General features: G+C 44.7%; 1 protein-coding gene across 14 annotated transcripts in view; it reads right to left on the reverse strand.

The window, feature by feature from the left end:
* NFIA (nuclear factor I A) overlaps positions 1–27,912 on the reverse strand; it is a 342,563-nt gene that overhangs the window by 77,286 nt on the left and 237,365 nt on the right. For all 14 annotated transcript variants that reach the window (XM_032191843.1, XM_032191853.1, XM_032191848.1 and 11 more), the window contains exon 4: positions 6,788–6,862. In XM_032191843.1, the coding sequence (XP_032047734.1) occupies positions 6,788–6,862 (75 nt within the window). The remainder of the gene's footprint in view (positions 1–6,787; positions 6,863–27,912) is intronic.

Genomic DNA, 27,912 nt, shown 5'->3' on the forward strand with positions numbered 1-27,912 from the left:
GCTAATCCTGAATAAACTCAGCACAAAGTAGCAACTGCTAATCAGAGATTGATTTCTGCCCCTGCAGCAAACACGAAGGATGCTTTCTTTGTTACAGGCCAAACCACCTCACCACAGCAAGAGCCTGTTTGCAACCAGAGGGTTACAGAATGAACGCCACCTCTACGAAACAGCAACAGATGTCCCCAGCAGTGGCTGAAGTGGCTAGATGGCCCACAGCAGCTGAATGCTGGAAAGTCCCATGGCAGTTCCTAGATGAACTGCGATCCTGCCACAACCAACTCGAGGCCAGTGACCCTAGAAGTGCCGTGACAAGCTTTGCACAGGGTCAAGCTGTTCTCGAATCCTTTCTCCTGCATATTGGATTCCTGTCTTTCAGCCTTGGGGGAGCTGAGCTGCACCTCATGCCTTCTCCATGGGGTTTCAGCTGCAGGCTGCCTGGCTGCTCCAGTAGCTCCTGTGTTTTTTTTTTGTGTGAGGCACCTCCAGGAGGCATCTCAGCCTGCTTCTAATGGTTTTTCACACCACCTTTGTTTGAACAGGACTGGGAATGTGCTGTGGCCCTACATGAAGCGGTAGCATGGCTGGGAAGCTCACCATCCAGCACAGCTGGCTATTCACACACTGCAGCCTGCAGAAACTCCAGGCCGCTGACGTTAAAAACATGCCGTTCTCCCCCCTAACAAATGCTCTGCAGCAAAGTGACCACCTTCTGATAGCTCAAGAACATCTCCTGATCACGAAAGGATGTCAGAAATTTCAGTTCTGACTCAAAACAAGGGTCTCCACCTACGTGCTGACACCACGATGTGGTGGGGCACAGGGGCTGGCAGAGGAAGGACCCCCAGGGATGTGCGTGGGGGTCTGCACAAGCAGACTGATGCTGGGCATGGCTCTAATTCCAGCTGTGGGCATCTCAAAAAGCCCCTGTGTGCAGGGGATGGGTTTCACTTGCTCTGAAGGGGCAGGATGAGATGGCTGGTGTGGGCACAATGTCCCTCACCCCGGGCTGCCACACAGGCAGGAGGGAGGTGGCCGTGCCAGGCCGAGCGGCAGCGCCAGGCCCGGGGACACGGGCAGAGCCTCCCCTGCTGCCAGCTCGTTAGCCTGGATCTTCACCCGAAATGTCAAGAAAAATAACAGAGAAATTAACAAAAAACCCTCTGACTTAACTCAATTGGAATATTTATTTTGAAAAATTTATTGAATTAGAGAACAGGAAACCCACTAAATAAAACCAGCCAGGCTGGCATTTGTCTTCCTTGGAATATGGCACTCTCTCTCAGTCATGTTAATATTTTGCTTCTCATTTTCCATTTTTATGTATTTATTTTTACAAAGGGGCTGGGATGTGACTAAGATCATTACATGTGTAACATTGCAGAAAAGTGATAATGTGTTTAAGGTTAAACGGGAGAAACGTGACATTTGACTAATAAACTTTTTCCTGTGTTGTGACTCCATAAACAAAGGGAAACACACTGCACTGCTGATGCAGAGAGGAAAGGGGATCTGTTTTCTTCTTCTTTTTTTTTTTTTTTTTGCAAGGCCTTTGTCTCCTACACACTGTATCGTTAGATGCAAAGAGGCTTAGCTGAATACAACAGATATGAAATGTGTGATGTTCATTTTAAAATTACAAGTACAGCCTGCTATTGACCATCTAATTATGCTGAGTTCCATTTATAAACATAGCTAACCACTAAGTTTATAGAGACTTTTTGTGCTGCTTTAATAGGATATTGATCGAGAGCAAGGTTTGAGTGGACTGCCATTGAATTGTGTAATGGCATACAAAAGGCAAGGTCACGGCAACTGTTCACTCTATGCCTGCAGTCTATTTTTTATTATAATCTTTTTTTCTTCCTCTCTTACCAAGCCCAAACAGAGTGTTTTGGATAGCAGTGCTTTGCTAAGGAATATAGAGTACCTTTTTGAATGTTAATTTTCATGCTGCTGACTTTAACTGCCTTCACTACTGTAATGCTTAGTATAGCAGAAAACATACAGGCTGCTGTTTAAGAAAAAGCTGTTTTACGATGCCCCAGCTTTCCCACACGTGCTCTGCACCGGGGAGGTCTGTGGATGAGAGCCTCTTCTCCTTCTGCCAGCCTACGGGAAGGCAGCGGCGTCCTCCCTGGCCCCTTGCAGCCGCTGCCTGGCCCAGGCCCCCACACCTTGCAGCCGGCACGCCGTGCGCGGTGGGGCTGGCAGGACTTTCCCTGCAATTTGTTTTGGCTGTGCCTGGCCACTCGACGAGAAGTGTGAGGAAGTCGTGTTTCCTCCATCGCACCCACACTCCGTGCCCGGAGCGGCAGCAGTTACTTTCATTTCTAGCATTTGTGTGCCTGTGTGGCAGCAAGGACGGCTTGGGCCCCTGCGACCACAAGGCAGCTCAGGAGCTCTCCCAGCTCCTGCCTTGCTGCGTGCCAGGGCTGGCAGTGCCCTGGGTAAATGCTCGGGTGCTGCTAAAGCAGCTGCTAACCACAGCGAGAGGCTGCCTGCGAGCCTGGCACTCGCTGCAGCCAGCATCCGCCGTGCTGCAGGATCCCGAGCTTTTCAAAATGCCTTGGCCACAAAATCACCTCTTACCTGTGGAATTAGCATAACTTTCAAGGATAATTAGCGGAACCATTTCTGTGTTTATACAGAAGTGGTAAGCAACTGCGTGTAGGCTTGTGTGCTTGTGGTTTCACTGGCTCATTAGGAGGATTAAAAGTCACCCCACTTGCTCTGTACAGCTCCTTACTGCACGCAGTTAACGTCTTAAAACTCAAAGCGTGGCATTTTCTGTCCAGGGTGCAGTCAGAATTCCCTTGTTTATCAGCATGAAGAATGATGTCATTTTGACAAATAACACAGCACAAAACAAATATGTTTCATTTGGCTTTAGCGAATGTTCATAAATCCTAAATCTTTCTTCACATCCTGGGCAGTGCAGTTTATCTGGCTGCCTGAAGGACCTCCAAGGGAGGAGATCTTCCCAGCAGCTCTCTGCACAAGAGCACATGGTGCAGACTCAGTCTAACAGGGGAATAATGTCCCCCGTGCCCCTCTCTCTGCTCCAGCCTGTGCCAAGCATGGGCTCTTGCTCAACCAGACTGTAAACTCAGAGCAGCAGCCGAGTCCCAGGCCAGCACCTCCTGCAGAGGGCATTCTCCAGTGCCATGCAGTTATCTGCCCCCATTGCGTGGAGTGTTTTGCTAGCAAGGGTAGACAAGGAGAAGGTTTTACTTGGTCAACAGCTGGCTGTTCAGTTCACAAAACCTGTACAGCTCCAACTCTTCTGCTTCTGGTGTCATCTCAAACCTCCCTGAGGATGGAAGAATGAAGCCTCCATTATCTGAAGGCGTCTCCTCAGTATCTGGGGTGAACAAACACCTACAAAGAAGCTCACACCTTTGGTCTGCTAATAACATAAGAGACCTGACAGCTTGGTCTGCAACATCCACATCAGACTGTGTGGAGAGGGAACTAGCTGCTTTTCAGATGAACATGTATGATCTACTTTTTCAGTTTTACTAGGCTCTGCAAGATTCAGTAGCTGGGTAGCATTTTGAAAGCAAATCTCCATCTGTGGGACCAAAGAAAGCAGGTTTCTGTTACCACAGTAGTCTAGACTGGTTCAATAGCTCATAGAAACTGTGACGATCAGCACTGATAGATAAGATAGGCAATGGTAACAGCTGACCTTTTGCTTGATTAATTAATTCCCCAAATTTGCATGACTGAGACAACTGCCTATTGCTTGCGACTCCTTGTCATGCAGAACTCTGGGAACTTTACTAAATAAACCTGGCACATAACTCCTCCAAACAGTATTTCATATCGTAACTTTAGATAACAGCAGCAAGCCACAGGCCAGTTAAAACTGTGGGAAGTCACATTTTTCTATCATTATATTATCAAAAACAAGCATGGTAAGAATGATGGCAATGGGCATACACAAAGATAACCTCTTTGTAAAGCAAACATGGAGCACACGGGAAGACAGAAGAGACTAAACATAAGAGCCAATACGGACAGGAAGGTTTGCTGCATCCCCAGCCATGGTGGCTTCTAAAGATGCAATGACTTTTTCAAAAGTAAAAACAAGAGAATGGGCTGAGGACATTTTGATTGCTCAAACTGCACACTTAATAGCTGCCGGTGAGTCTGGATAATGGCTGCTCATAAGCTGAGATCTCCAGCACGAAGGCAACCCATGGACTGGTCTCAAGTCAAGACACGGGAATACATAAACCACCCAGCAAGAGTTATATTGAAAAGCACACTCTTTAAAAGCCCTTACATGCCAATTTAGGCAAATATGCAGCAATTACTTTGTCGCTCTGTTATGTTAAATTATCCTTTGAATATTAGCGTGCAAATTCATACTGACTTCGCTGGGAATTTGTTGCTAGACTCTACACTAAACATATCCTACTGGGTAGCCACGGCATGTCAGGCTGTGGACTTCTCAGACCTCACAAAGTAAACAAGGTTACGGCTGGTCAGTACATGTCTGGGGCATCTCCAAGGAAAATCCAGGGTGCTATCAAAAGCAGTGTAGCTAAATCAGTTGCTGGCACTCTTCCCTCTGAGTCAGTTCTGAAGTGATATCCCGATATGCTTTGGGGACACTATTTTTGGTAGAGGTGCTGGCTTGTGTACAGGATATAAAACTGAGGTCTTGACCTCCCAGGATTATTAAAGATCCCATGAAAAAGAGAGTGCAAACCCCCACGTCTACAACAGATGAAAGCTGAATCTTTTTGTTTTGCCTACCAACACCTCCTTGCTTATTTTAGATGAAGTTTATGCCTGTCCTGCTCTTGCTGCGTGCAATTACCCTGACTGACGGAGGTGGTGCATTTCGATGGCAAGCAGAGGGAATGTCTCAGACACAGTTCATACTTTGTTTGCAAAATATGTTGAATGCTAGGATTTTTGCTGCATGACGTTTTAGTTTAGCTACAACAAAATATCATGGAAAACTAACAAGCATGAAACATGACGCTCCTGAGGTCAATGCCAAACGCGCGGGGAGGCTGGGACCAGGATGGCTGTGAAGGCTGTAAGTCCTGAACCGGTGCACTTTTCTAGCTGCCCTGTCCTCTCTCTGCACACATGAAGCACGGCTGACAAAGTCCAGAGGCAGTTCTGCTGTGTAGTGCTCCTACAGTGAAGATAAGATTGTGGTGCAGCGGGATGCCTTACAGAGGGGGAGGGAGAATCCTTTGGGCTTCAAAAGCCTTGTGTTGTCACGCCGAAATAAAGCGACATGACACGGAGACTTTCAAAGGCTGGAGAGAGCTTGGTTTTGCCCACCATGGCTGCAGGTACCAGCAAGGCAGCGTACATAGTGCAGTGAGTTAGATTTCAAAGCCCCTATTTGAGCACTTCAGTAAGTGAGCTGATTTACAAATGCGCTGCGCACTCAGCAGCTCTGCTTGGCTTCTGAGTCCTCCTGACTTTGTCCTTCTGACAAAACTCCCACCAGTCGTCAGGGAAGGAAACTCAGGAGAAACATCTGCCTCAAGCTTTTTCTGTCTCTCTCTCCTGTGCGCTACCTCTGATATCCACGTCTCCCACTGTCCACGCTTTTCTTGTAGCATCCTATATTTGACTATAAAGCCAATTTACCAGCTGATTTTTGACTATAAAATGCAGCCTTTCCAAAGAGGAAATAAAACAGTAAAATCCTTACAGAAACTGTGTTCTGACTCAAAGACAGAGCTTCTCTGCTGGGTTGTGCCAGTTAAGATTTCAGCCCCAGAACTTTAACTGGATGCTGAGAGCCAGTATACAAGCACATGTTCTGTTATACCCATTTTTATCACTGGTTGTATAAATGGATGGGTAACTAAGGCTTGAAAGGGACACATAGCTGAGTGGCTTTCCTGGAGCAGTGGTAATTGGTGACAATGTAATGTTACTGCATGGCTGCAGAGAAGATCCTCAGAGGACTAGTACCTAGGGCTCTGCTTTAGCAGGAGTCTCTCTGCAAGAGATGTCCTCTCCTTGGACTACCCGGATTATGCCATAGCAAAATACAATCAATGCACCTTTGATCAATGGAACAGGGTGGTGACAGGTACTCTTAATTCACTGTTGTTAGTGAGCATTGACAAGCCTGTAATGATCATGCTGCAGTGTGTCATTCATGCTGGGGTATTAGCATTCTTTAAAGGTCAAAAAACAAATCCCTCTACAAGACAGAATTCCACCCAGTTAAGGGAAAACACAGGCCTTGTGAAGTTAAGGATGCATGCCCCTGGGCAATGAGGTATCACAGCTGAAGCTGGTATAGTTGTTGGCATTATTTACAAGTTCATCAAATTGCAGTTGTACAGGCACACGTACACACGGCACAGATGAACACAGTGTGCAAAAGCAGCATGGAAAATTCCTGGCTTAAGCACACAAATGATGTTATTTCTACAGGTCTGGTAGAACTGCAGTCCTTGGATCCTGTAGGATATCCACTGGCAAGCTGACCTGTATAGATGTTTCTCTGCACTCTGATACAGAGCCTGCCCATTTTGGTACCAGATAAGCTTATCAGCTTGCACACATAGGTTTGCAGAATTATTATTATTTTTTAATTTACTTTTTCATTATATGTTTTAATTTTCCCATAGCAAAAGACATGGCACATAAACACTGTCCCCTGGAGAGAAGCAGGGAGAAGAGACTCTCAATTTTCAAGACACTGTTTCTGAATTGGGGAAGGGGCACGATAAGAATCAAAGAAAAAAAATGGGATTGCAGAAACCACATAAACCAGCCACAAGATAATACTTACTTTGTGAGACTCTTACTAGCTCAGTCACACTGAAAACACCTGATGTGACAAAACTGTCCTGGAAGCCCAAATGTCCTACAAAACAAACAGAGTGAGAGAACTGCGATTAGCTTTAAGCATTTAATGACAGTATTCTCAAATACTTTACTTGCATTTAGACTTAAAATGTGACATCTAATTTCCCACTTAGCAGTAATTATTGTTTATGTAGGTGGGTAACTAGTCATACAGCTATGTAGGCTGCTTTGTGGTTTCTATCTAGAGGTTAGGAAAGCTAACATGACACATCAGCAGGGAGATTTTTACATGTTAAAGCATCTCAACAGGAAATCTGAAACAAAAGAGGACTATTTTAATAAACGGTTACCTTGGATGACCCCTAATGACTTCACAATTGAAATGAAAATACTGTACCTAGGAAACAGACAGGACAGCTAAGTTCCATAATCGTTTTAAACATTATTCTCTAAAGAAACATCTGATCAGGATTATCTACCCATTCATTCAAACAAAACAAGATTTAAAGATATACTCTTCATTTTCTAAGGTTACGCTAGGGAAATCTTAAAATAGATGCCGGTTAAAAAAATTAAATTAGTGCCATTTCCACTACAAAAAAAAATCAATCGAACATTTAAAACAAGCTTTTGAAAAGAAAAATAAATCTCTGCATAAGAAAAGCATTAACTTTGAGCTTCGGACTGTCTTTAGGAAGCAGGGTGTGCACTTCCACGCTTGCCTCCCTTGTGCAAGGAATGCTTCTACACATCAAAATGTTATTACACTTTACATAACAGTATTTTCCTTCTTCTCTGAAAACATGTCTACCACCAAATGTTCATTTAATTTTCACGGGTATGATCAATTACAAAAGGAGCAGCGTTCAGGCTGCCACCCAGTGTAAGTGCGCGGCGTGGGCTGTCGCGGCTCACGCGGGACATGCCTGGCCCTCAATTAGCGGGCTGCACTTAGGCCAGGCTGACCTCCCGCTTTTGAAATCAGGGTCAAAGGAGAAATCGCGGGATAAAGAGATTATTAAAAGAACCGTAAAGTCCTGCTTGCCTGCAGGATAAGTGGCGTACCTTTTAAGGTTGTCCTACTTAGAGCCACCGATTCCAGCACGCGCACATATATTATTGAATGTTTTGCAGGGGCGCCATCTGCTCCGCTGTTAATTGTTTGTCAGGTGCAGTACGATTTCCTTACGTTCGGTGTATCGTACCGTACAGCCTGCTCACCCCGGCAATACCTGCACACCCTCCCGTAACTGAGCCACAGGACTAACGCAAGCTGCCCGTTTGTCCTCTTGCCTTTCTTTTGGAGTTGCTTCAAAAGCAACTTAGCCCGCTGCCACTTCTGCTTACACAAAGAGACGCATCTTGGGGGCAGCAGGACACAGGGAAGGTTTTGGGGAGGGGGTGGATGAGGGCTGGAGGGAGGTCAGCTCTCCGTCTCCTGCCAAGCCCTCGCTCAGCTCTGCGCCCTGCATGGACAAACTTCCCTGCTTCTGAGAGGATCCGACGGTGCCAGATGAACGCAGTTGCTAAGCTAACAGACTCGAGACAAGTTTCTGCATCAGGCATGTTTTTATACTTCAGCAATAATGATGAGTTTTCAAACTGTGTATATGTATATCTCTGGGCATCCTTGTGTATGTGTATATACATATGTATTATGTACACAAACATATAAATATACACAAATCTGTCATGCTCCAGCTGTAGATAAATGTACTATAAAATATTGAAATTGATGCTGAAATTCAACACAAACAAATTCCTCAATCTGCAAACAAGGTTTTTATTTACAGCAAGAGAATAAATTTTTCTCTACTTCAAATGAAAAAATGTTCCTACAAGCTTTTATTTTTCCTTATTTTCCAGTTAGAAATACCTCTCAGATAATTGTAAATGCTTTTGCCTCATCTGCTTTGTGTTTTACCGTAATAAAGGTGATGACTACATCATTCTGCTTTTTAGAAATGGTTGCTGGCCATACACAATGTTTGTTCATTGACAATTTCCCAAGTATTTTTAATATGAAGATCTACTTTTCATATGCTGCAGCAGACCTGCCTATTGAATTAAATGATCTGTGAATTAAAAATAATTCTCTTAGGTCTTCACTGAAACCACTCATGTGCCTAAAATTAAGCATATGCTTAAGTGCCTTGCTGGATCGGGGCCAGGATGCTTACTACTCCGCAGAGCCCTTCGTAGGGAAGCCAGTCTATGCTATATAACTTCTCATACTGTGCTCATCATGACAGTATCTGAGCAACTTCCAGAAGTGCATTCAGCAATACTACGAACATCTGTCACGTGCTGTTTTTTCACAGCGCACCATACCGGCTCTGCTCCGGTGTCCACTTCCACCTGCATTGCTCAGGCAGGTTCCTATCGCACTCAGAGTGAAGGTGAAATTTAAGTGTGTGTAAGTGAAAAATAAATCCCAGCTACGGTAAGACATTTGGCTTGTTTTTAAAGGGAAAGTCTGGAGCTCTTTGTAATCATGCAATAAAAACGTGATTGTAGCATGGCTAACCACGTTCCCCTACCCCAGCAAACCCACGTAAAACCAGACATGAAAATGTAGTAGAATGATTTTCAATACTCTCGGGTTCCCCCTGTGTATGAGAAAAGTTGATTAACTTGGCTTGGGCCTGGTAATGTTATTATTCATAAAATCTTATTTTGCTGGGTGTACCTGAAACATCCACGTATTTCTGTAGGAACATTCCTTATGTGTGTTCATGTAATAGTAATCATTAAACAACAGCACGCAACTAGAGTGATTAGGTTTTCATCCTTCAATACTGAAAATAAACATTTCACAAATGAAAGGGGAATTTCACAATTCTCCCACTTGTTATTTACTTATAAACATTAGGAAATCAGGGACTTGTCTCACCAATCATTAATAATACCTTGATACGCACAAAAGCGGTGCCCTTGGCTAAGAGTTGTGTCTTGAGCTCATTTTGATGTATGGTGGGTCTCCGAATTTGCAGTTCAGTAGAACTCCATGAAAGTTTAAAGATTTGCCTGTATGGCTCAGATTGCAAAATCCAGGCCTTAGACCGCAGTTTTTGCTGAGCAGAGATAACAGTGCCAGAAGAAAATGAGAGACCCATGATAAAGAGGTAAAGTAAAAGAAGAATGGCTGGGCACTAGCAGGATTGACAAAATATGTAAAGTAAACATTTTGTGCCTATTAACAAGGGTCAAAATGCAAAAACATATCAATTCGGTTGTGCCGCTTAACTCCAAATGAGAAGAAAATAGGTAAAGTTGAGCAATTACATATGCAGATGTTAGCATTAAAAACCTCCTATACTGAAAAGATGATTAAACATCTTGAAAGCTTGCAAGATTTACTTTTCATACAGCACTTTACTGAAATATGTGTACTGTGATAGTTTTGCTAAATATCCCAAAGATAGGACATTGAAATTGCTGTATATGATCTGGTTATCTCTGCAGCTTTGTGCGACAGTCACATTTCGGTAGTAAAGCAGGTGTTCAAAATGAGGATGAGAGAATTTTTACTCACGTTATAAAAAACTAACAGAGCCCATTCACTGAAATTCTGGGTATAAATTAAGACACCTGGATAGCTAAGGCAGGCCCTGACTCAGCAAAGCAGCTACAGCACGTGCTTAATTTTATTCACGTGTTTGACTAAAGCACAGGTTTATTTGGGCTGACAAAGAAAGATGGGCTGACAAAGTGAAGCAGGTATTTAAATATATTGTTGAATCTTTGCTTTCAGCCCAAGTCTAGGCCCTGCTAGGAGTCATGTCATTACACAAGACCTCACTTTGGCTCATGAGGACGATCTTTTTTCCTCCAAGAGGAAAAAAAACAAACAAGCTAATAAGACCAAATGGAATAAAGCAGATAAGGATACTAACTAATAAACACATGCCGTTACCAGAGAACACATCTAATATAGTGCACAAACACGATGCAATACTATCCTAACACGTAAAACATGAAAAACGTCTTTCCACAACTTGATGACCGCTTTAATTGGGAAGAAAATTCATAATGTGATTTACATATTCTTCTTTTAGATCCCAGTAAAGAAGCCAGAAGAAAAGGCTTGAATTGCTGGAGCCTAATTCTGATCTCAAAGAAATTTTAAACAGGTCTTTCTACACTGATCAAATAAAGTTTCACCTAATTTTCTCCTAATTTACACTGGCAGAGGAGAAATCAGGATTAGGACTTGTTGTCTAATGCTATTTGTTTTGAATTATTAAGCAAACATTCCTATTTCAATGAGTAAACGTGTACAAAGGCAACTAACCTTCGTCCTAAAATCTAGTTTACAGGGAGAGTATTGTCTGCTTTCCCAATTAATGCTGTAAAAAGGAGTCTCAGACGTTGATCTACCAATCAACCGCTTGTGTTGTAGCTTGAGAAAATCATGACTGATGCAATTACTTTTATGTAGAAAGTCTGAATATGGTCTATAGGTTAAAGTTCATTGGGTTATTGTTCTTTAATTGAATATCAGAAGATATTTTCAAGGTGCTCAAGGTATTATTGTTCTTTAATCAGTAGGTCTCCTTGTGTAATCCAGCAGTGTTATTTTTATGATAATATAGTTAGATTGCACCATAAATATGCAAGGTATTTTCTAAAGAGAGATACATCTGTTTTCCTGAAATCCAAAATTAAATAATAATGGGGAAGAATTAAACCTTTGAAGATAAAAAAGTCCAAATCCAGTTATTTCTCTTCCACTACAGTCCAAGTGACCAAGCATTAAGCTTTGGAGAACACTTTTTTTTTTTTGGGTGGGAGGGTGGGAGACTGATTAATTTTCAGTCTTTTGAAATAACAGGACAGGTCCCCCAAACTAGCAGTGAAACCATTTCTAAAGGCTTTTTCATGTTCAGCATCTCACTATATATAGCCATCTTAAAACCTTAAAATAGTAATAATCAATTAGGGTCTCAAGCCTATTATCTTAACCAAATGCCTGATTAAAAGAAAAGCCCTCTCTGCTCAAAGTGCAACTTGATTCCTTTTGGGTTTATCCCCTATCTAGATAATCCCATGTTTCACAAACAATGTGGAGCAATAATATTGATTTGAAAATTAATGTCTGTATCACACAGCACACGCAGGCCTTGAGAGAGAGGACGTTATCAGAGGGAACCCGGATCACCCCGAGGACTCCCAAAAGATTAGCTGTTCCACGGCTGCACTGTGGAGGAGTATGCGAGCGACAGAGTTAGCCCTAATCTGCATTCTCCAGCAAAAGGAAAAAAGACAGAATATACACGCTTCAATCAAGACCTTCCTAACATTAATGCTCTGCCTAATTGGAAGGTGAGGCTCTCCAGCCTGGGCTGACCCAGCCCCTGCAGCCACAGGGGCTGCATTCCCTTCCAGAAGCCCAGCACGGATGTGGTGAGGGGCATACGGGACGAAGCACGCTTCCCAATCCCGCGTCCCGCAGGCAAACTGGCACGGTGCTCGTGTGCCATGTGCACGCACAGGGAGGAAGATGCACCTCACTTTTGGGAAGCGTCCACCTCCTTGTTTCCTCCGGGGCAAGCGTGGGTGGCCGGGGACACCCCGGGTGGCGACCAGCCGCTGCCCGAGCGCCTGTGCCCGCTCGCTTTGTATTTAAAACCCATGTGGGGATTGAGGAGGCTGTCGATCCCAGCCTGCAAAGCCTTGTCCAAGCGAGCGTGTCTCCAGCTAGATGGAAGACACCGTGAGTTGTACACGGGCCACAGGCTCCTTCGATATTACGGGTAACTGTAATGAAATCTGCATTTACTAACAGACCCCAAATATAGATCTCCAGAGCCGGCACAATGGCTTCAGTTTAATTGCTTTGTACAAAATGCATTCCTCAAATTCATACATGATAAACCTCGAATGGTAAATTATACTGCATTTTTATTTCATGGGCTTTTTATAGAAGTGTTAAGCAAGATATTATACATTAATGGTGATACAGAAACCCCTCTCTCTCTCTTTTTTTTTTTTTTTTTTCTCTGACAAATGCTCCCACTTGTATTTTGGCTTGTTATTTCCAATTTAATTTTAATGCCACAGCAATAGCTCACCTTAGATAAATCACACATTTTCCTATGAAATAAATGCTGGGCCACATGTCACATATGCTGCTACTCTTTCAAGCTCGCCTACCTGGCTTTGGTGGAGGTTTTAAGAAGCACCCAAACTTTCTTTGTGGCCCACAGCAATGGATTAGACCGTCCAGGGCATGTCGTGTCAGTACAATAGAGGAACACTTTTAAGACTTTAAAGTCATGTAATACAATTCTAGGCTGGATCTTTCTTGTTAAAAAAAGTAGAATGGGAGTGATTGAAAGAGAAAAGGGCCAATATTTGACAACAGAAATCAGCATAACCTCCTAACAGCGGCAGTCATGGATGACTGCCCTTTGACCCGGGGAGATTATGTGGGATTTCAATGACAACAGCTGGAAGTGAGCATGTGAGAATAGAGAACACAGATCTGAGGCCTCCTACAAAAGACTGCACAATCCCTGCCCAGATCAGAGTGTTGATTAGAAATTGTTTCCTGGTCCTGGCTTAATAGAGTGTGATAATGAAAGTTTTGTTAACCCTTCACAATATGCAAAACCACTGCTAAATTATTTGCCTTTTTAAAGCTAAAAGGTCTGTAGATAGCAGACAGGAAAACTGTGAGCCACTTCTAGCTTTTGTGGGCACACCTCTGGTGCTTGTGCTCCAGCTCAGCTCTGTTCCTACAGCTTGTATAGACTTTGGGGCCACCTGGGACCAAGACCTGGGCGCTGGGAGATGCCTTCACTGGGGAGCCCACCTGCCCTGCGATGACAGGCGTTATCCACAGGTGAATCAGAACAGAAATACACAGGTAACATCTCCCTGTGCATAGCCTTTCACTCACAGCAGTCCCTAATAAAAGCAACGCCTTGTTATTATTTCAATATGTGTCATATGGAGCTCCAGAGTCTGGGTTGAAAGTTAATAAGCGTGGACCAGAGGAAATGTGGTACCAGACTGGCTGTGTCACCAGCACAACCTGCACGGATCCACAGCAGCTTCAGCTCTTAGAAGACACAGCTCATTTTATATCTAAGTGCAGAGACAGTGGAATTAATGGCAACTTATTACTCTTAATGAACCGATCAGAGATCGGAATCAATCATGTCAGGTTTTGTCCAAGCAGAGGACACAAGGATAGCTCTTTTCCCTTGAAGACAAAGGTCTTCTTGAAACACTGAAAGCCCTTCAAGTTCATGTTTAAGGACCTTGCTCAACAGAAAACGTTCCAAGATCTACAATATCTGGTGTGGTTTTTCATTTCTGATGACTCCTAGCATTGTAGGGTACTTTTCAATACTGATGTGGGTGAGAAACCAGTTAAATGCGATTTTTTGATATAACGATAAAAACCAAGAATCTCCCTTGCTACCATATACACAATAAGATAAATAAATTAACTACATTAATACTGATAGGGGCCTATAGTTTGAAAAACAACAGATGTCTTAAATTAGCATATTTCTGTTTCAGGTCTTCAATCCAAAAAGCAAATACTAAAGAAAAGAAGAAAAATCATTATAAATGGTCATACTCATTTGGCAGCTTATAAATAATGTGCTCCTCAAAAGCCTTTCAAAGTAAGAAAGATGAAATCTATACTGGGATAATCATTATGGAATATTTATGGCATCCAACAATAAAAAGAGTAATAAAAGGAAAAGCCTGCCTCCCTGAAAATAATAATATGAAGGAGTTATTTATCTTCATATTTTCATATCAACCCTGGTAACAAGAGCAATGACAGCTGTGATCTCCAAGGTCTGCGGCAATATTGCCAGTTCGGCTTCACAGATTGAAGCACGGCTCCATGTTCAAAGGAGCCCACGGACAGCACCCGGTGCTCCCCAGCTTCCCGAGGATGCTGATGGCACGTACTACCCCGGCAGGTGAGCCTTAATGCAGGCACTGGAGGTGCAAGGAGATGGTTATTGCCCTCCCTGTTCCTCTTCCCCTGTAAGGCCTTTTTCAGACAAAAGGTCCAATGTCATGAGATAGATAGGCATCCCATTAACCTCAGGACCCCCCAGAGGCCTGAAAATCCTCCTACAGAGAATAATGCAATGATAATTTCTCCTCGGCTGGTCATATTTTGATGTCAGCATCATATTTCTGGTACAGCCTGAAAATGTTGGTTTCTATGGATAGTTTGTATGAGGCAGTCTGCGCACGCTCTGTCAACTGTCCTTACTCCTCTCACTCCTACTCATGGATCAACCGAAATTTTGCCTCCAGATTTTACCCATGGACTTCCAAGACAGCTGCTTGCAGAATGAAGGGCTTGCAGGAGACAACACTGCAAACGCGTACATGCCATAAGCACAACCCATGCTCTGGTCTTCACACTGATGGAGTGTGCCTCAACATGCAGAGCCTACTTGGTTTTACACCAGTTCAAACTAGAATTTAGCCTAGAGTGTTAATGCCATAAATATTATTGTTGATGTTGTGTGTAGAACATCAGTGTGAAAATAAATGTAAAGATATTTAGAAACTGGTGTGGAATACTTAGGTATTCAGACTAATCACGGACTGAAATAAGCACATTTGTTTCAAATCCTGTTTATAGCACTGCAGCCCCTCCCTCCTTTAAATCTTCCTCTTAACCATACTGATGTTTATTGAATACCTGTCATTTCTCCAGCAGCATGTGCCAACAGCGGCTCACCAGTGCCAGGTTGCATGAAAACCCTTCTGTCTCCTATTCTCCAAGGGGCTCCCTTAGATCAACCACTCACCATACCCAATACACTGAAACCCATAAATTTGCAGATACTGCAGTCAAAATTCTTAACAGGAAAGTGCACCCATTTTGCCCAGTGTAGCATACTGAAATATCACATGGTGAGAAGCATTTCTCACCATGTGTAAACTGTCAATTTGATTTGAAATTAAAATTTTTGATTAACATGAGCATTTCTGAGCCTCCCGCTGGCAGCAGCCCTATTGCTGAAAAGTGACATGATTTGTGACACACATGCTGTACAGAAGCCCCATGCCAGCAATTGTTAAACCCATTTTCATTCTGCTTTAATACGGTATGACACTCAGGAAAATAATTTTAATATTTAGGAGAAAGAGGGTAAGGGCTTAAGGAGTGAAGCCCTTTATGGGTGGAAAGCAGGATTAGAGCAGCACGACAAACAGCATGGAGGTCTCCGTGTCTCACAAGTCATGTCTCTTTTCAGCAATAGGGACCATCTGCAGGAGGCTAAGAAAGGTCCACAGCAAAGCACAAAGCCTTCTTTTAAATCCAGTTGATATTTCAAACACAGCATGAGGTACTTTCCACCTATGAATGCTGAGATGCTTGTGCATGGGGAAACGCTTGCAACTTCAATAATTAAACCCCCTCGTCCGGGAGGTAGGATTTTCTGGTTTCCATAGTGGCCTGCTATTTTTCCATGTTTATCATTTTCCCTGGCGGTATCAGTGGTCACTGAACATAACAACATTTCTATGGTGATTTACATGTGCGAGAGGAAAGTTTTGTAACTATCAGGACTTTTAAGCCCAGGAATCTATCTCTTCATCAGGGCGGTGGGAAGATTTTTGTTAAGCAGCTACCAAGTGAACACAAGAAACGGGACGCTTCTGCGGCGACAGTTTTTAAGGCAGCGATATACTCATGCAGAAGACAAAAGTTCAGTGGGGATTTTTATAAACGTAAGCCTGTGTCACTGTTGCAAGCTGCTGACTCAACTGTGTCACCTGCGTATTTCTCAGAGTGGATTTTTTTTTCCAGTAACATCATGTTCTGAGGAAGTTTATCATGAAACAAGTATCACGAACAGTCATTCTGAGCAGCAGAACAGCTTTGATAAGTGCCGACATGCATCTGACTTTTCTTTTAGCACTATTCATCACATAAACACTCAGCTCGGCTGGACTCTCTGTTCCTAGTAAACACAGAGCCATTTCTAATTGCCATAATACGGTGAGGAAAAAAAATGTAGAATTTTAAAAACAATATTAGATGGTGAAATGAAATACCAGGATGATTCAGATGCACTGGAAGTATTCAGTCCTGAGCATAAAACCGTGGGCTCATTTATGTTAATAACAACGTTGAGAATTCAATCTGCATGAAAAATGTGGTCCTCAGTAACGCCATGATATATAGGTGGTGTAAGTATGCAGGTTCTTTTAAATATGTCTTAAGTTTAAATAAGCGGTGTGTGTAAATACCTAGTTTTAATTAGTATATTGCCAAGAAATTATACAACTCGACTCAGTGATGCTGTAATTATTTTAGGAGCCATAAAACCCCTCCCTCGGCTGGGGGAAGCTAACTGTATCCTCCAAGGCCACTCTGCAGACTAACACGGCTTGGAGCTGCGCCGACAGAGTCCGAACCCCTGTGATTTTTTTTTTTTAAGATTTACATTCCAGTTTCTAGTTAAAGGAATAATCCACATATTCACAGGATGTGGCAGAATTCTCTAGAAAAGCCCAGCGTCCAGCAGGGGCCGGGTCAGGCAAGGGCGGCAGCTTTCCTGCCCGTCTGCTGGGCGATGCAGGCACAAACCCTGGTGACTCCATCAGCTGTTTCCTCTCGTTCTGCCTTCCTGGCACCCCTGTCTCTTCACACCAACACTCTTTGAATAGACTGCGGCTGGACACCACGATAATGGGAGCTGTAGAAATATCTGCTGGAGATTAGATAGCATAAATGCACTCGAAAATCGGGACTCGGGGCATGGAAGCTAAGTCCCAGGATCAGCCAGCTCCACCTTTCCGCATGGGCTTTCCTCTCCCTCGGAACTGCTTCTTGCACCTTATCTGCTGACAACACCAGTGAGCAAACTTTCATTCACAATAAAACCTATGCAAATCGTATTTACTTATTGTTCCTTCCCTTATATCGCTCGGAGGTTTCTCTGCAGAAGGCTGTTACTCCTCCATTCCTTACACAGAACAACCATCTCCTAACTGCAATAGCTTTTAGCCCGAGGCAGGCTGACTGTCTTCTTCTCAAATACAGTCAAGTTGAGGAAGCCTAAGATGTTGCCTAGTCCCTGTACAGTCTTTGTGTCCTTGACCGTGCACATCACCAGGCCCCTGAATTTCTGTCAGGGCCGTCCCGAGAGATTCCTGCTGAAGGTGGGGGGAACCTCATGAACTTCTCCCCTCATGCCTGGGCAGTCTCACCTCGGTACCAAAACAAGGCTCCAAAATGAAGCCCTAGACTTGGTTTTAGGCAGGCAACTACACTTAGAGACAGCAGGGGAGAAACCCCAGTGCAGCAGTGGATAACTCCCAGCCAAGTCCCAGACTAGCTGCTGAAGTCCAGTGGGAAGAGACTGGTGGATGAGGAGTCTCTGTGTGATGACTGAGACTCTTTCTATTTTATTCTAAGTTTGTGTTTTGTAGGGCAGGATGCCCTGTCTACATTCCTTTACAGGCTAAGAATGGACATTTATTAACAAGTACTTGGGCGGACAGCCCAAAACTCTAGACTCCTGGCCTGGGACTGTACGACAGAGAGGGCCAGTGACCCCCATTTGTGTTTACTGTACTTCTACAGACACATGTTGGTGTGATGGGGGCATTCACTTTCTCAGGTTCAGGCCAAGGTCAGGCCAGAACATGGACCAAATCTATTTTCTCTGTCTCTCTGCATAAACTGCTCAGGCTGTAGCCCAAAGAGGGCCCCTGAGTTCACTAACTGAGTGTATTTTGAGGGATTTAAGACTAAGACAGTAAACAGAAAGGGTGGAGAAGGACCTTCTCAGTCCGTATCTGATTTCATGTGCTCATCCCATGTGTGGCAGATACAGAGGCTCCAGGGGAGATGCCTGAAGGAGCTGACGTGACAATGATGGGACATCTTGCCCCTGGAGGCTGCCTCCAGCAACTCTGACACACTCCTGGTAGGTACAGAGGTGAGGACCTGAGGTGAATCTGCTGCTAGAGGTCACGTTGCTCAGCTGAGCCTACACTGTCCTCTTTCTGCAGTAAAAAGCTTGCCTCTCTAGACCCTCTAACTCCATCTCAGAAGTCTCCTGTGGCTTGGTGTGATGTTCAGGAATGCAGAAACGTGGCAGTGGGGTGGAGTCCCTATGTCCAATGTCCCATCAGGATGTATTTTGGACAATCTGAAGGCAGCACAGGGGCTACAACTTCATATTTGGACCAAGCTTACCAGCCTGGATCATCCTCCCTGTGACAGCCATCAGGTGTGTTTTAACAGTACTCCACGTGTAAACTTTGTACCACGACTGACTTTACGTGAAAGACAGATCTTTTGCTGATGAGTGGCAGTCAAGCAGGCAGAAAGAACGAAAATGGAAAAGGAATTCCATTCACAGGGACCTTTACATTAAACTAAAGCAACTCAGGTAAAAAGGAAACCCATCAATTATGGTTTATAATGCATAAACATCCATTTCTTCTCCGTTCTTTCTTTGCCTGCATTACTGAAATACAGAAATAAAAGAAAAAATAATGATGGATGGATTTTGGAAGACTCAGAGTTCAATTCAGGATGGATGTGATCCCAACATTTCAGATTCTTATCTCATCGTAATTGGAAAAGCTGAACCTCTCTCGTCTGCAAAATTAGGCAAGACATCCTGTGAGAATGGGCTCTTTTTCACAGCAGTTTAGTCCCCAGACACACGAAAGAATGAAAACAAGAAATGGAACAGAACATTTTTACTTTTGAATAATGGTTGCATTTGGGCCGTTTAGAACAAAACTTCACTGGAAGAGTTGAGGAGGAAGTTCTTCCTGCCAGTATGCCCATCCCTAGACACATTCTTCCACAGAGCACATAAACACTGCTTTAAAAGATAATTTATCTAAGCAACTCCCATTCTGTAGACGTGAAGGGAAAAACAGAAAGAAGAAAATACAAGTGGGTGGTATTTATACTGTCCACTCTTCTACCCTGCTGAAATCATTCAACCAAATCAGCATGCCCTGTTAGACCCTCCTTTACTCTTGCAGCCCAAGTCTTTCTTTGTCTCCTCCCGGCTTATCAGGATGAGTGGGAGAGGGGAGGATGACTTCCCCTAGCAGCAGAATCTCAGGTCCAGAGAAATTACAGCCTTAACCTGAAACATCTCTGTTCCAAACCTCCCAGAGGTTCAACTCAGAAAAGAGATGAATTCCCAGAAGACCTGGTATCTCCACTGATTATAGAGGGAGAGTTAGGATTTCAGGTTCATAGCTGCTGCCTCATTTTAATGCTTAACATTAGGTGGGGTGAAATTTAAGCCTTTGAAGTTCATGTATAATGTTAGCATAGGCCTAAAAAAAAATTGCTTTCTTCCTCATATCTTGCCACAGGCAATCATAGAGCATAGAATGGCTTGGGTTGGAAGGGACCTTAAAGATCATCTATTTCCATCCTCCTGACATGGGTCTCCTGACGTGCTATGCTTCTGTATCCTTACATTTAAATCTGTTATTTTTTGTTTGTTTGTTTTGTTGATTTTGTTTGTTTGTTTGTTTGTTTTATGTTTTTACTTCAGAAGGCTGTGAAATGCAAGTATTGCTGAGTTATCCTTGTGTTCCTGTCCTTCATATGGTTCATTTGCAGGAGGGAATAATGATCTGTCACCAAGGTAAATTCATTACCCAGCAGATAATGCCACAGTGTTTCTGCTGCCCATTTCACAGTAAGACATTCTTTCTCAATGATGTTGCATCTCTGTTCTCGTGGGAACAGTTTACGGCTGACATAGCAATAGTAGTAATAACAACTTACATTTATATTGTACACGGGATGATCTTTACTTCTGTCTCCTTCTAACAGTGGACGGCTCCCCGTCCTGCTGCAAATGCATCATTCATGACCCTGACAGACACAGAGCTGCATCCACTAATACTGGGCTGCCTCATTCTGCAGCTTCATATCCCCTCCAGCCCCTTTAATTCCTAGTTTTGGAACTGCTTTAAATTGAGTTGTGGACCACTACCATGCTCGCTGCTGTAAGTTTTCCCTCAACAAAATCTATAGGGTTCCCTTCCTGCCTCAAAACCCCAGCCCGTCACGCTGCCCGTCCTCTCGCCTTCCTCCTGCGGCTCGAAGCACAGCATTGCTCTGCTGTACAGGAAAATTGGCTCCCCTCTGCACGGCGCAGGGACAGGACTAGATCTCTGCATTCTGCTATTGGAAATTTCCGAAGAGCAAATCCCCTGCTTTTTGAGGGCTTTGAGGTATAACATGTGGGAAAATTGCAGGTGGTCTGCGCTGCAGAGCTGGTCAGGTGGGGACACCCCCAAACTCCAGCAGGCTTTCAGATGGGGATGCAGCTGTCCAAGAGCCTTCTGTTACAGACACAGCTTTAAGAGTAAGGAAGAGAAGCAGAAAACTAACAGGGGCAGAGGACAAGACTTTCTGTAGAAGAATGTTAAAGCTACATAAGAAGCGTTCCTCCCTTTTGATCTTAGAAGAAATGCCAGCACAGGGCTTGGCCTTCTGCAGCCTGAAGGATGGTGTCGCCACCCCTGTGCCTGGTTATGGCTGGAGACAAACTACCAACCCATATCCCCATATTCCCATATCCCCGTATCTCCATATCCCCATATCCTGGGTCACCTAGCGAGATGCTGTGCCACCAGCACCCTTTGTCACCCAGCGCTGCAGCGGGTTGGGGCCAGGGGCAGGGCAAGCAGGGCCCAAGGGTGACCCAGCAGGGTCTCGACCTTCTGGTATACTAAGGCCAGAGACCAAAGGCCAAGAAAAAAATTCTGATCCTTTCTAGCTGCCCTGTCTTTTTCTGTTGCCTCCTTTTGTCAGCGCCAGGAGCGAGGTGCCAGCTCCTCATCCCAGCGCATGTCTTGCAGAAGATCCCCTTGCTTCAAGTACGAGTGAGGGAGGATGGGAGGTAATGATGAGAGACACTCTAAAATGATTACATTAATTGAATCTTATGAAAATGGAAAACAATGGCAGTGTGCAATAATAAAAAAACACTATAACCACGTACATCTCTTGTTTACTAAAAAGTGCTTTGCTGACTACAGATTTACTCCGGGGCACAGCAGGAAACTTTTCTCCTTTAAATTTAATCAGCTTTTTTTTTTTTCCTTTTCAGAGAAAAATACCAGCTATCAGATCTGTGCTTCCCATCCACTCCTAAGACTCCTCATTGCAGTGCCTGGAGGTGATAGTGTGAACTCACTCAAGAATGTGAAGGCATTTTATAAATCATTTGGTTTCAGCAGGAGGGGGAGAAGGGGAGAAGGCAGAGGGATGATATAGTTTACAGCACATACTCGGCAGTAACTCCCAACTGTCAAACTTCAGCATTTTCTTCAGTTGCAACAGTGGTTAACGAAAAAATGTAAGAGCAGACATGAAATGCACATAATAAGCAGCACATTTAATCAGCTGGCACCTTCCTAACACCCCTTCACCAAAACCTATCCGGACACTATCACAACTCAGAAAAAAAAAGTTGTATAACTGAAGATATGGCACTGACGGAAAAAAAAAAAAAAAAAAAAAAAAAAAAAAAAAAAAAAAACAGAAATGAATAACACGAAGTGCTGTAAACAACTTGCAGTGCCCTTTGTGTGCAGATCACAATAGCAGAATTAAAGGAGTATGGTTACAAGTGTGGCTCGCTCACCTCACCTTCCTCCTGCCCCCCCTTTTGCCATACTCACTACGTTGCTCCTGGGAAAATATTTGTGAACCATTGCAAATAAAAGTCTCCTTCTCACTTTCCAAGAAACGGAGCTGGTATTTTTCCATTTCAGTTGCACTACCGCCAGGCTTCGGAGGGGATTTTATTCTCGCAGCTCTGTCAGGGTCACCCTAAACTTTCTCTCCACTTCCTATCTAGCAAATAGTGCAATTAAAAAGTAGCATCTGCAATTAAAAAGTGGTATCTGATTAGCTACAGAGGAGTCGCACAGAAGTGCCCCCCCGTGACAAAAACAATGATCCAGCTTGCAGCAACACAGTTTACAGCCTCACTTTTGTAGCTGTTTGTTGCTCTTCACCTGGATGTCTTTGCTTGCGTAGACAACTTAAGATTAACAGAATTAAGGCTACTTGGAAACCACCTGAATAACCCGTGAATCTGTAGTGTATGCATGCAGATTTTTTTGTGAGTGCACAAACCATATATGAGCACAAATGTCAGGATCTTTATGAGGGAAAATCACACTACCTTAAAAACAGGTATGATTCATCCAGGCATTGCACCGCACGCAGAAACCAGAGGAAGGTGTGAAATAATGACGTGCATTTTCATAGCGAATATATGTATTTGGAAAGGCCTAGAGTCAATAGAATGCCTCATGCTTTGGTCAGGAAGTCAGAACAAAGAACACCGGAGCGAGAAAGCACGATCACTTATCGCAGCTCTCGTTTTGCGGCCCCGTGCCACGCTGACATTCACGGCTGCATGAACTCAGCTGTGCCTGCAGCAGCAGGGGCCTCCGGGAGGTGCTGATGGTCCCAGCTATGATGAAGGTAAGTGTGTAGGAAGGAAGGAAGGCACAGTTTGTCACCAAGTGCCAGGCTGGCCCTTGCCGAGCCCCAGCAAGACACCCACCCTTGGGCGAGGACGCAGCGGGCTGGATGCCCGACACCACACTCGGCCCCTTCTGCAAATTTCAAGGAGAAGGAGCCAGCCCCGTGCTAACTCGCTAACAGCTCCAAGCACACGTTTTTAACATCCAGTGGTTTGACCACAGAGGGTAAAATTTTGGCCAGGGAGCCCTTCCGATGTCGGGAGAGCAGCTGCGAGTGGTGGATTTGGGGCTGTGATCCCTGATCGCAGGGCTCCCGCTCGCTCCAGCAGCCGACTGGCACTGCTGCAAAGAGACGCTACCTAAATAGATGTCAAGTAATGAATACTTCGGATAAGCGACTGATTTCAGAGTGTGCTTTTATCCACAGGCCCTGTATTTATAGTTCAAGCCTTTTCAATTAATACGCACACCCTAAAAGAATTAAACTACTAATTATCACATTTTACCGTGGTTCACAGAACTTTCATCAGATCTAGTAAATGAAATCACGAGTTCAGCCGAAGAAGCTTTACTGCGCCAAATTATGTCAAGGGTATATCATGTTGATAATAAAAGATCACTTGGTTGGAAGCCTAACCTAGAAGGTTGGGGAGGCGTAAAAAGTTCACATTTTGGATCATGCTGCTCTGGTGTGGGCGTTTTATGTTTTTTTTCTTGGTTATTGTGGAAGGCAATTTTCCTGCAAGTAAAATTTTCCCTTTGTCTTACATTACAGGCATTAGGAAATTCTTACATCAAAAGACAAATAGATAGGTTTGGGGTTTTGTTTTGCTAGTTAGGCCTTGGCATCGCACGCTCTGTCTCTTCCCACTAATAAACTCCCCTCTCTACTGGACAGAAAATTAAAGCGAGGCCCACACCACAAATAAACTTCTTCCCCTAAGTGCCCGGCTTCTTGGTGGGCAAGCGTGGAATTCAAAAGCACCCTTCAGCCTGCGGTCCGCTCAGGCGGTAGCAATTACCCCGACCCAACGCCGCTCTCAGCTGCTAATTAAACAGCAAGTCTCTCCAGAAGACGGATGAAAAAGCCGGCTGTAGTGAAAACTGGAGCTTGCTCGCAGCTCCGGCCGCCCCAGGAGGACTGGCTGAAGCCAGCCCGGGGGCAGCGCTCGGCTTTGGGACTGCGCGTAGCCGTAGCGCGGGGTGCTGGGCGCGGAGCTGCTGCTGGCACAAATCTCCTCGGCCCTGCAGAGCCGGGAGGGGAAAGGCACCGGAGCTCCCCAGGAGGGGCTCCTGGCCAGCCCGCTTCCACGCTGCCCTCTCCGTGGCCCTTGCTGTTATCTCGTGGATAAATATACGCGGAAAGGAATGGAACAGAGCAACGGAGTATAAATATATTTTGAAACGACTTAGAATAATTGCAGCTGTATTTATGCACCTTATCCACTGGAAAGGTTCATTGCCTCTTTCCTGTACACACATATGTTGAAATAAAAACATATACCCTAGCCACATTTCTATCCCTCCTTTCCTTTGCAGCATTCAGCCACTCCAAGTGTAATGAACGTTTCATGTCTTTCAAGCACTGCTTTGTCATGCTATAAGCATTCATTTCATGCTTTGAATATTTCCTGTCATACTCGCCTTGGATGAATTTTTTTGTGGGAATGCTTTGCCTGCGAAGGTTAATGGTTAGCAGCAGTGAAAACTGAAGTCCTCTGTCAATCCCCGAGCCTCAGACCCTGCGGGTCACTGACGAGGAGCCTCTCTGCTCGGCCCCAGCAGAGGCTTCAGCACTGACCCCGGCTGACTACCGCCTATCTCGCCCGATTGACAGTCAACACCCCTCGCTGTTGCCATCACAGGGTCCCCTCAAGAGAGTGCCAGCTACTGATAAGCAGGCTCGAGCCTGAGCCCAGCCGAGCACCCGCTGAATCCTGCAAATGGTGAAGCAGCGCCTGACAATCTGGGCCACAAAATCGCTTGACTCTGAGCGCGAATCTCAATGAAAATATGGCAACGCAGCGAAAAAACGGTGTTTTTGTTCCTAATTATTCAGATGCCTGTCCCCGAAAGTCATGAAACTAGCTGGAAAACACAGCTGAATGCAGCGAAGTTTCAGTCCTAGACTATTATAACACTGTATATTCCAGTTCTTGTTGGAAGTCTATCTGTAAAGAAACAGGATGAAAAGGATGCAAGCCTAAACCACACATCAGGTGGTTTTATAACCAGGCGTATCTGCTTTTGTTTCCTAGGGAAATGCCGGCGCTTGGAACCACCTGCCTGCCCGCAGTATCTCCCCGGGGTGACGAAATACAGGTTGGACCTAACCAGACCTCTGTCGGCTGGCGTGAGCGGCCGGAGCGAACGGCTGCCCCTGTCCAGCCCGCAGCAAGGCAGGAGAAACCAATCCCACCGAGGCTCCCCTGCTCGGCCAGGGCTTTCGAGCCCGGACAAAGTTCCCCACCGCTGTTCCCGGCAGGCACTGTGATCTCCAAGGGTGCAAATCCGCTCAGAATTTGGCCCTGGCATGTTACAAAGGTGCAAACAAGCTGACATCACCAGAAGCTCTGACTCCGTCGCCAGCTATGAGATTCCTTATTGAAAATGCTAAGGGCTTTTTTTTTTTTTTTTTTTTTTTAAAGCTTTTTTTCTGAAGCAAAGTTAATTTTAGATTAGTCCCTCAGGCTGTGATAACTCTCCAGTGTTGCTCTGTAAACAAGAGAGGAGAGTCTTCCTGCATTTATAAGATTCGGATGCAAATGATCCCATGAAGGAGAGCGCTAATAAAGGCTGCCATTCCTTCACTACCCTGTTTGCAGCTGTAACTGGGGGAAAACTTTCTCTGCGAGGCTGAGCTACCTGCTGCAAATGAGGTGCTTCAGGGATGCAAGCCACCTGAGACAACGCACTTCTAACAGGACCAGCTTCAGCACCGTGTGCTCAGCAAACCGTTCGAGCCCCGGTCCTAGCCAGGTGGAAATTTGGGGGCTGACATGAGGACAGATGAGCTACAGAAACCTCGAGTTTTGCAGCACTCGAAAAAAGGGGGAGCTAAGCTCCACATGGGCTAGAGGGGATCGGGGTGATGCATGGCCCGAGACCAGGGAATGTATGGCCTTGGAAGGCAGCAAGCTCTTCCTAGCTACACATGTGGCTGTAGAAGGAATTGGAGGTCTCTCAGCTACCATTTAACTTATAATGCAGATGAGTGGTTGGGGTAACCACAAAGAATACTTGTGTTTTCTGCCCGTGGCAGCTTGAGAGGATGGTTTCAACAGCAACTTTGCACGGTTTTGCATGGAGAGCCCAGCCCTGGGGCCGGATGGGCTCCACGTGCCCTGGCAGTAGCCCTCTTGCTGCACAGAACCAGAACACCAGGCCTGGGGCCTGACAGAGAGCACACGGAAAGGGGCTGGACTCTGAAAAGAGGTAATTAAAGCAGAGAGGTAGTCCCACAAGTTGCTTTTGCATTTTTTTGCATTTTTTGCTCTTGCACGTGTAGCCCCCTCTTCCCTGCAGCCTGAGCTGCGTTACGCCTGCCACGACTGGCTGTGCCAGGGAACCTGCCTTCCCCCAGAGCTTGAGGACCAGAATTTCTTCCTTTATGCTTTTAGGCATGGAAAAGTAAGCATATACTTAAAACTTTTTTTTCTTCTTTTTTTTTTTTTTGGTAAGGTTTTATGCCCCAGTCCGGCCCTACTTAAGCGAAGAATTCACGGATGATATTTACAAGTCCGGTGTAATTACTGCGGGGCTGAAAAACGAGTTCTGTGAGTTACGGTACATCATTGTTTTTCTTTTTTCTTTTTTTTTTTTTTTAATGTTACAAAGAACAATGTGCCTTTCATTTCCTGCAGTGTTGTTAAGGTACTTGCAGCTCAAAGCAGTAAGAATACATTAGAAGTAAAAAGCATTCGGTTTGGACATTAAACATTTTTATTTTTCAGATAAATGCCTCTCCCTCTGTATAATTTGTTTGAGCAGTGAATTTGGCACACGCTTGTAATCAGCTGTAATAATGACTGCTGTCTCGCTCACTTGAAACGGGAGAATTTACCAACTTCTTTAAAAAGAAGTCGCTGATCTGCAATTAAAGTGGTGTGCCACCGACCCGAGTGATCGAATCGCGGGAACACAAGCTCAGGAGCCATCAGGTGTCTGCAGAAGTGACACGACGTTCCCTGGCTTTACGCAGCACGCTTCGCCCCTACCTGCACGCTGCAGTCAGGGATCCTCCAGTGCTACCACGTCAAGCACACACCTCGCCCGGTGGAGGGCTGGCAGCACTCTCAAGGCCCTGCACCAGCGTTATTAACCAGGCTGTGCTCTGCCTTTCTCCGGAGTTAAACTCCTGCCAGAGCAGAGCAGGATTTGGCTTTTAATACTCGGTGAATCTCCGAAAGCTAGCATCACAACCATCCCTGCTTCGCAGACAAAAAAGACTGAAAAGTTTTCCTGCGAAAGTTTAAAATAATCCCATTTACAAAAAGAAAACCTATCCGATAGCCGTTTCCATGACTGAAAGAAAGAATAAAAGCCCTAGAGAGAGTCCACGGCAGTGCTGAGCCTGGAATTCAGTTGTTGCTGATCCCCAGGCACGCAGTC

This window comes from Aythya fuligula, chromosome 8 (genome assembly GCF_009819795.1).
Source record: "Aythya fuligula isolate bAytFul2 chromosome 8, bAytFul2.pri, whole genome shotgun sequence".
NCBI classification, from domain to species: domain Eukaryota; kingdom Metazoa; phylum Chordata; class Aves; order Anseriformes; family Anatidae; genus Aythya; species Aythya fuligula.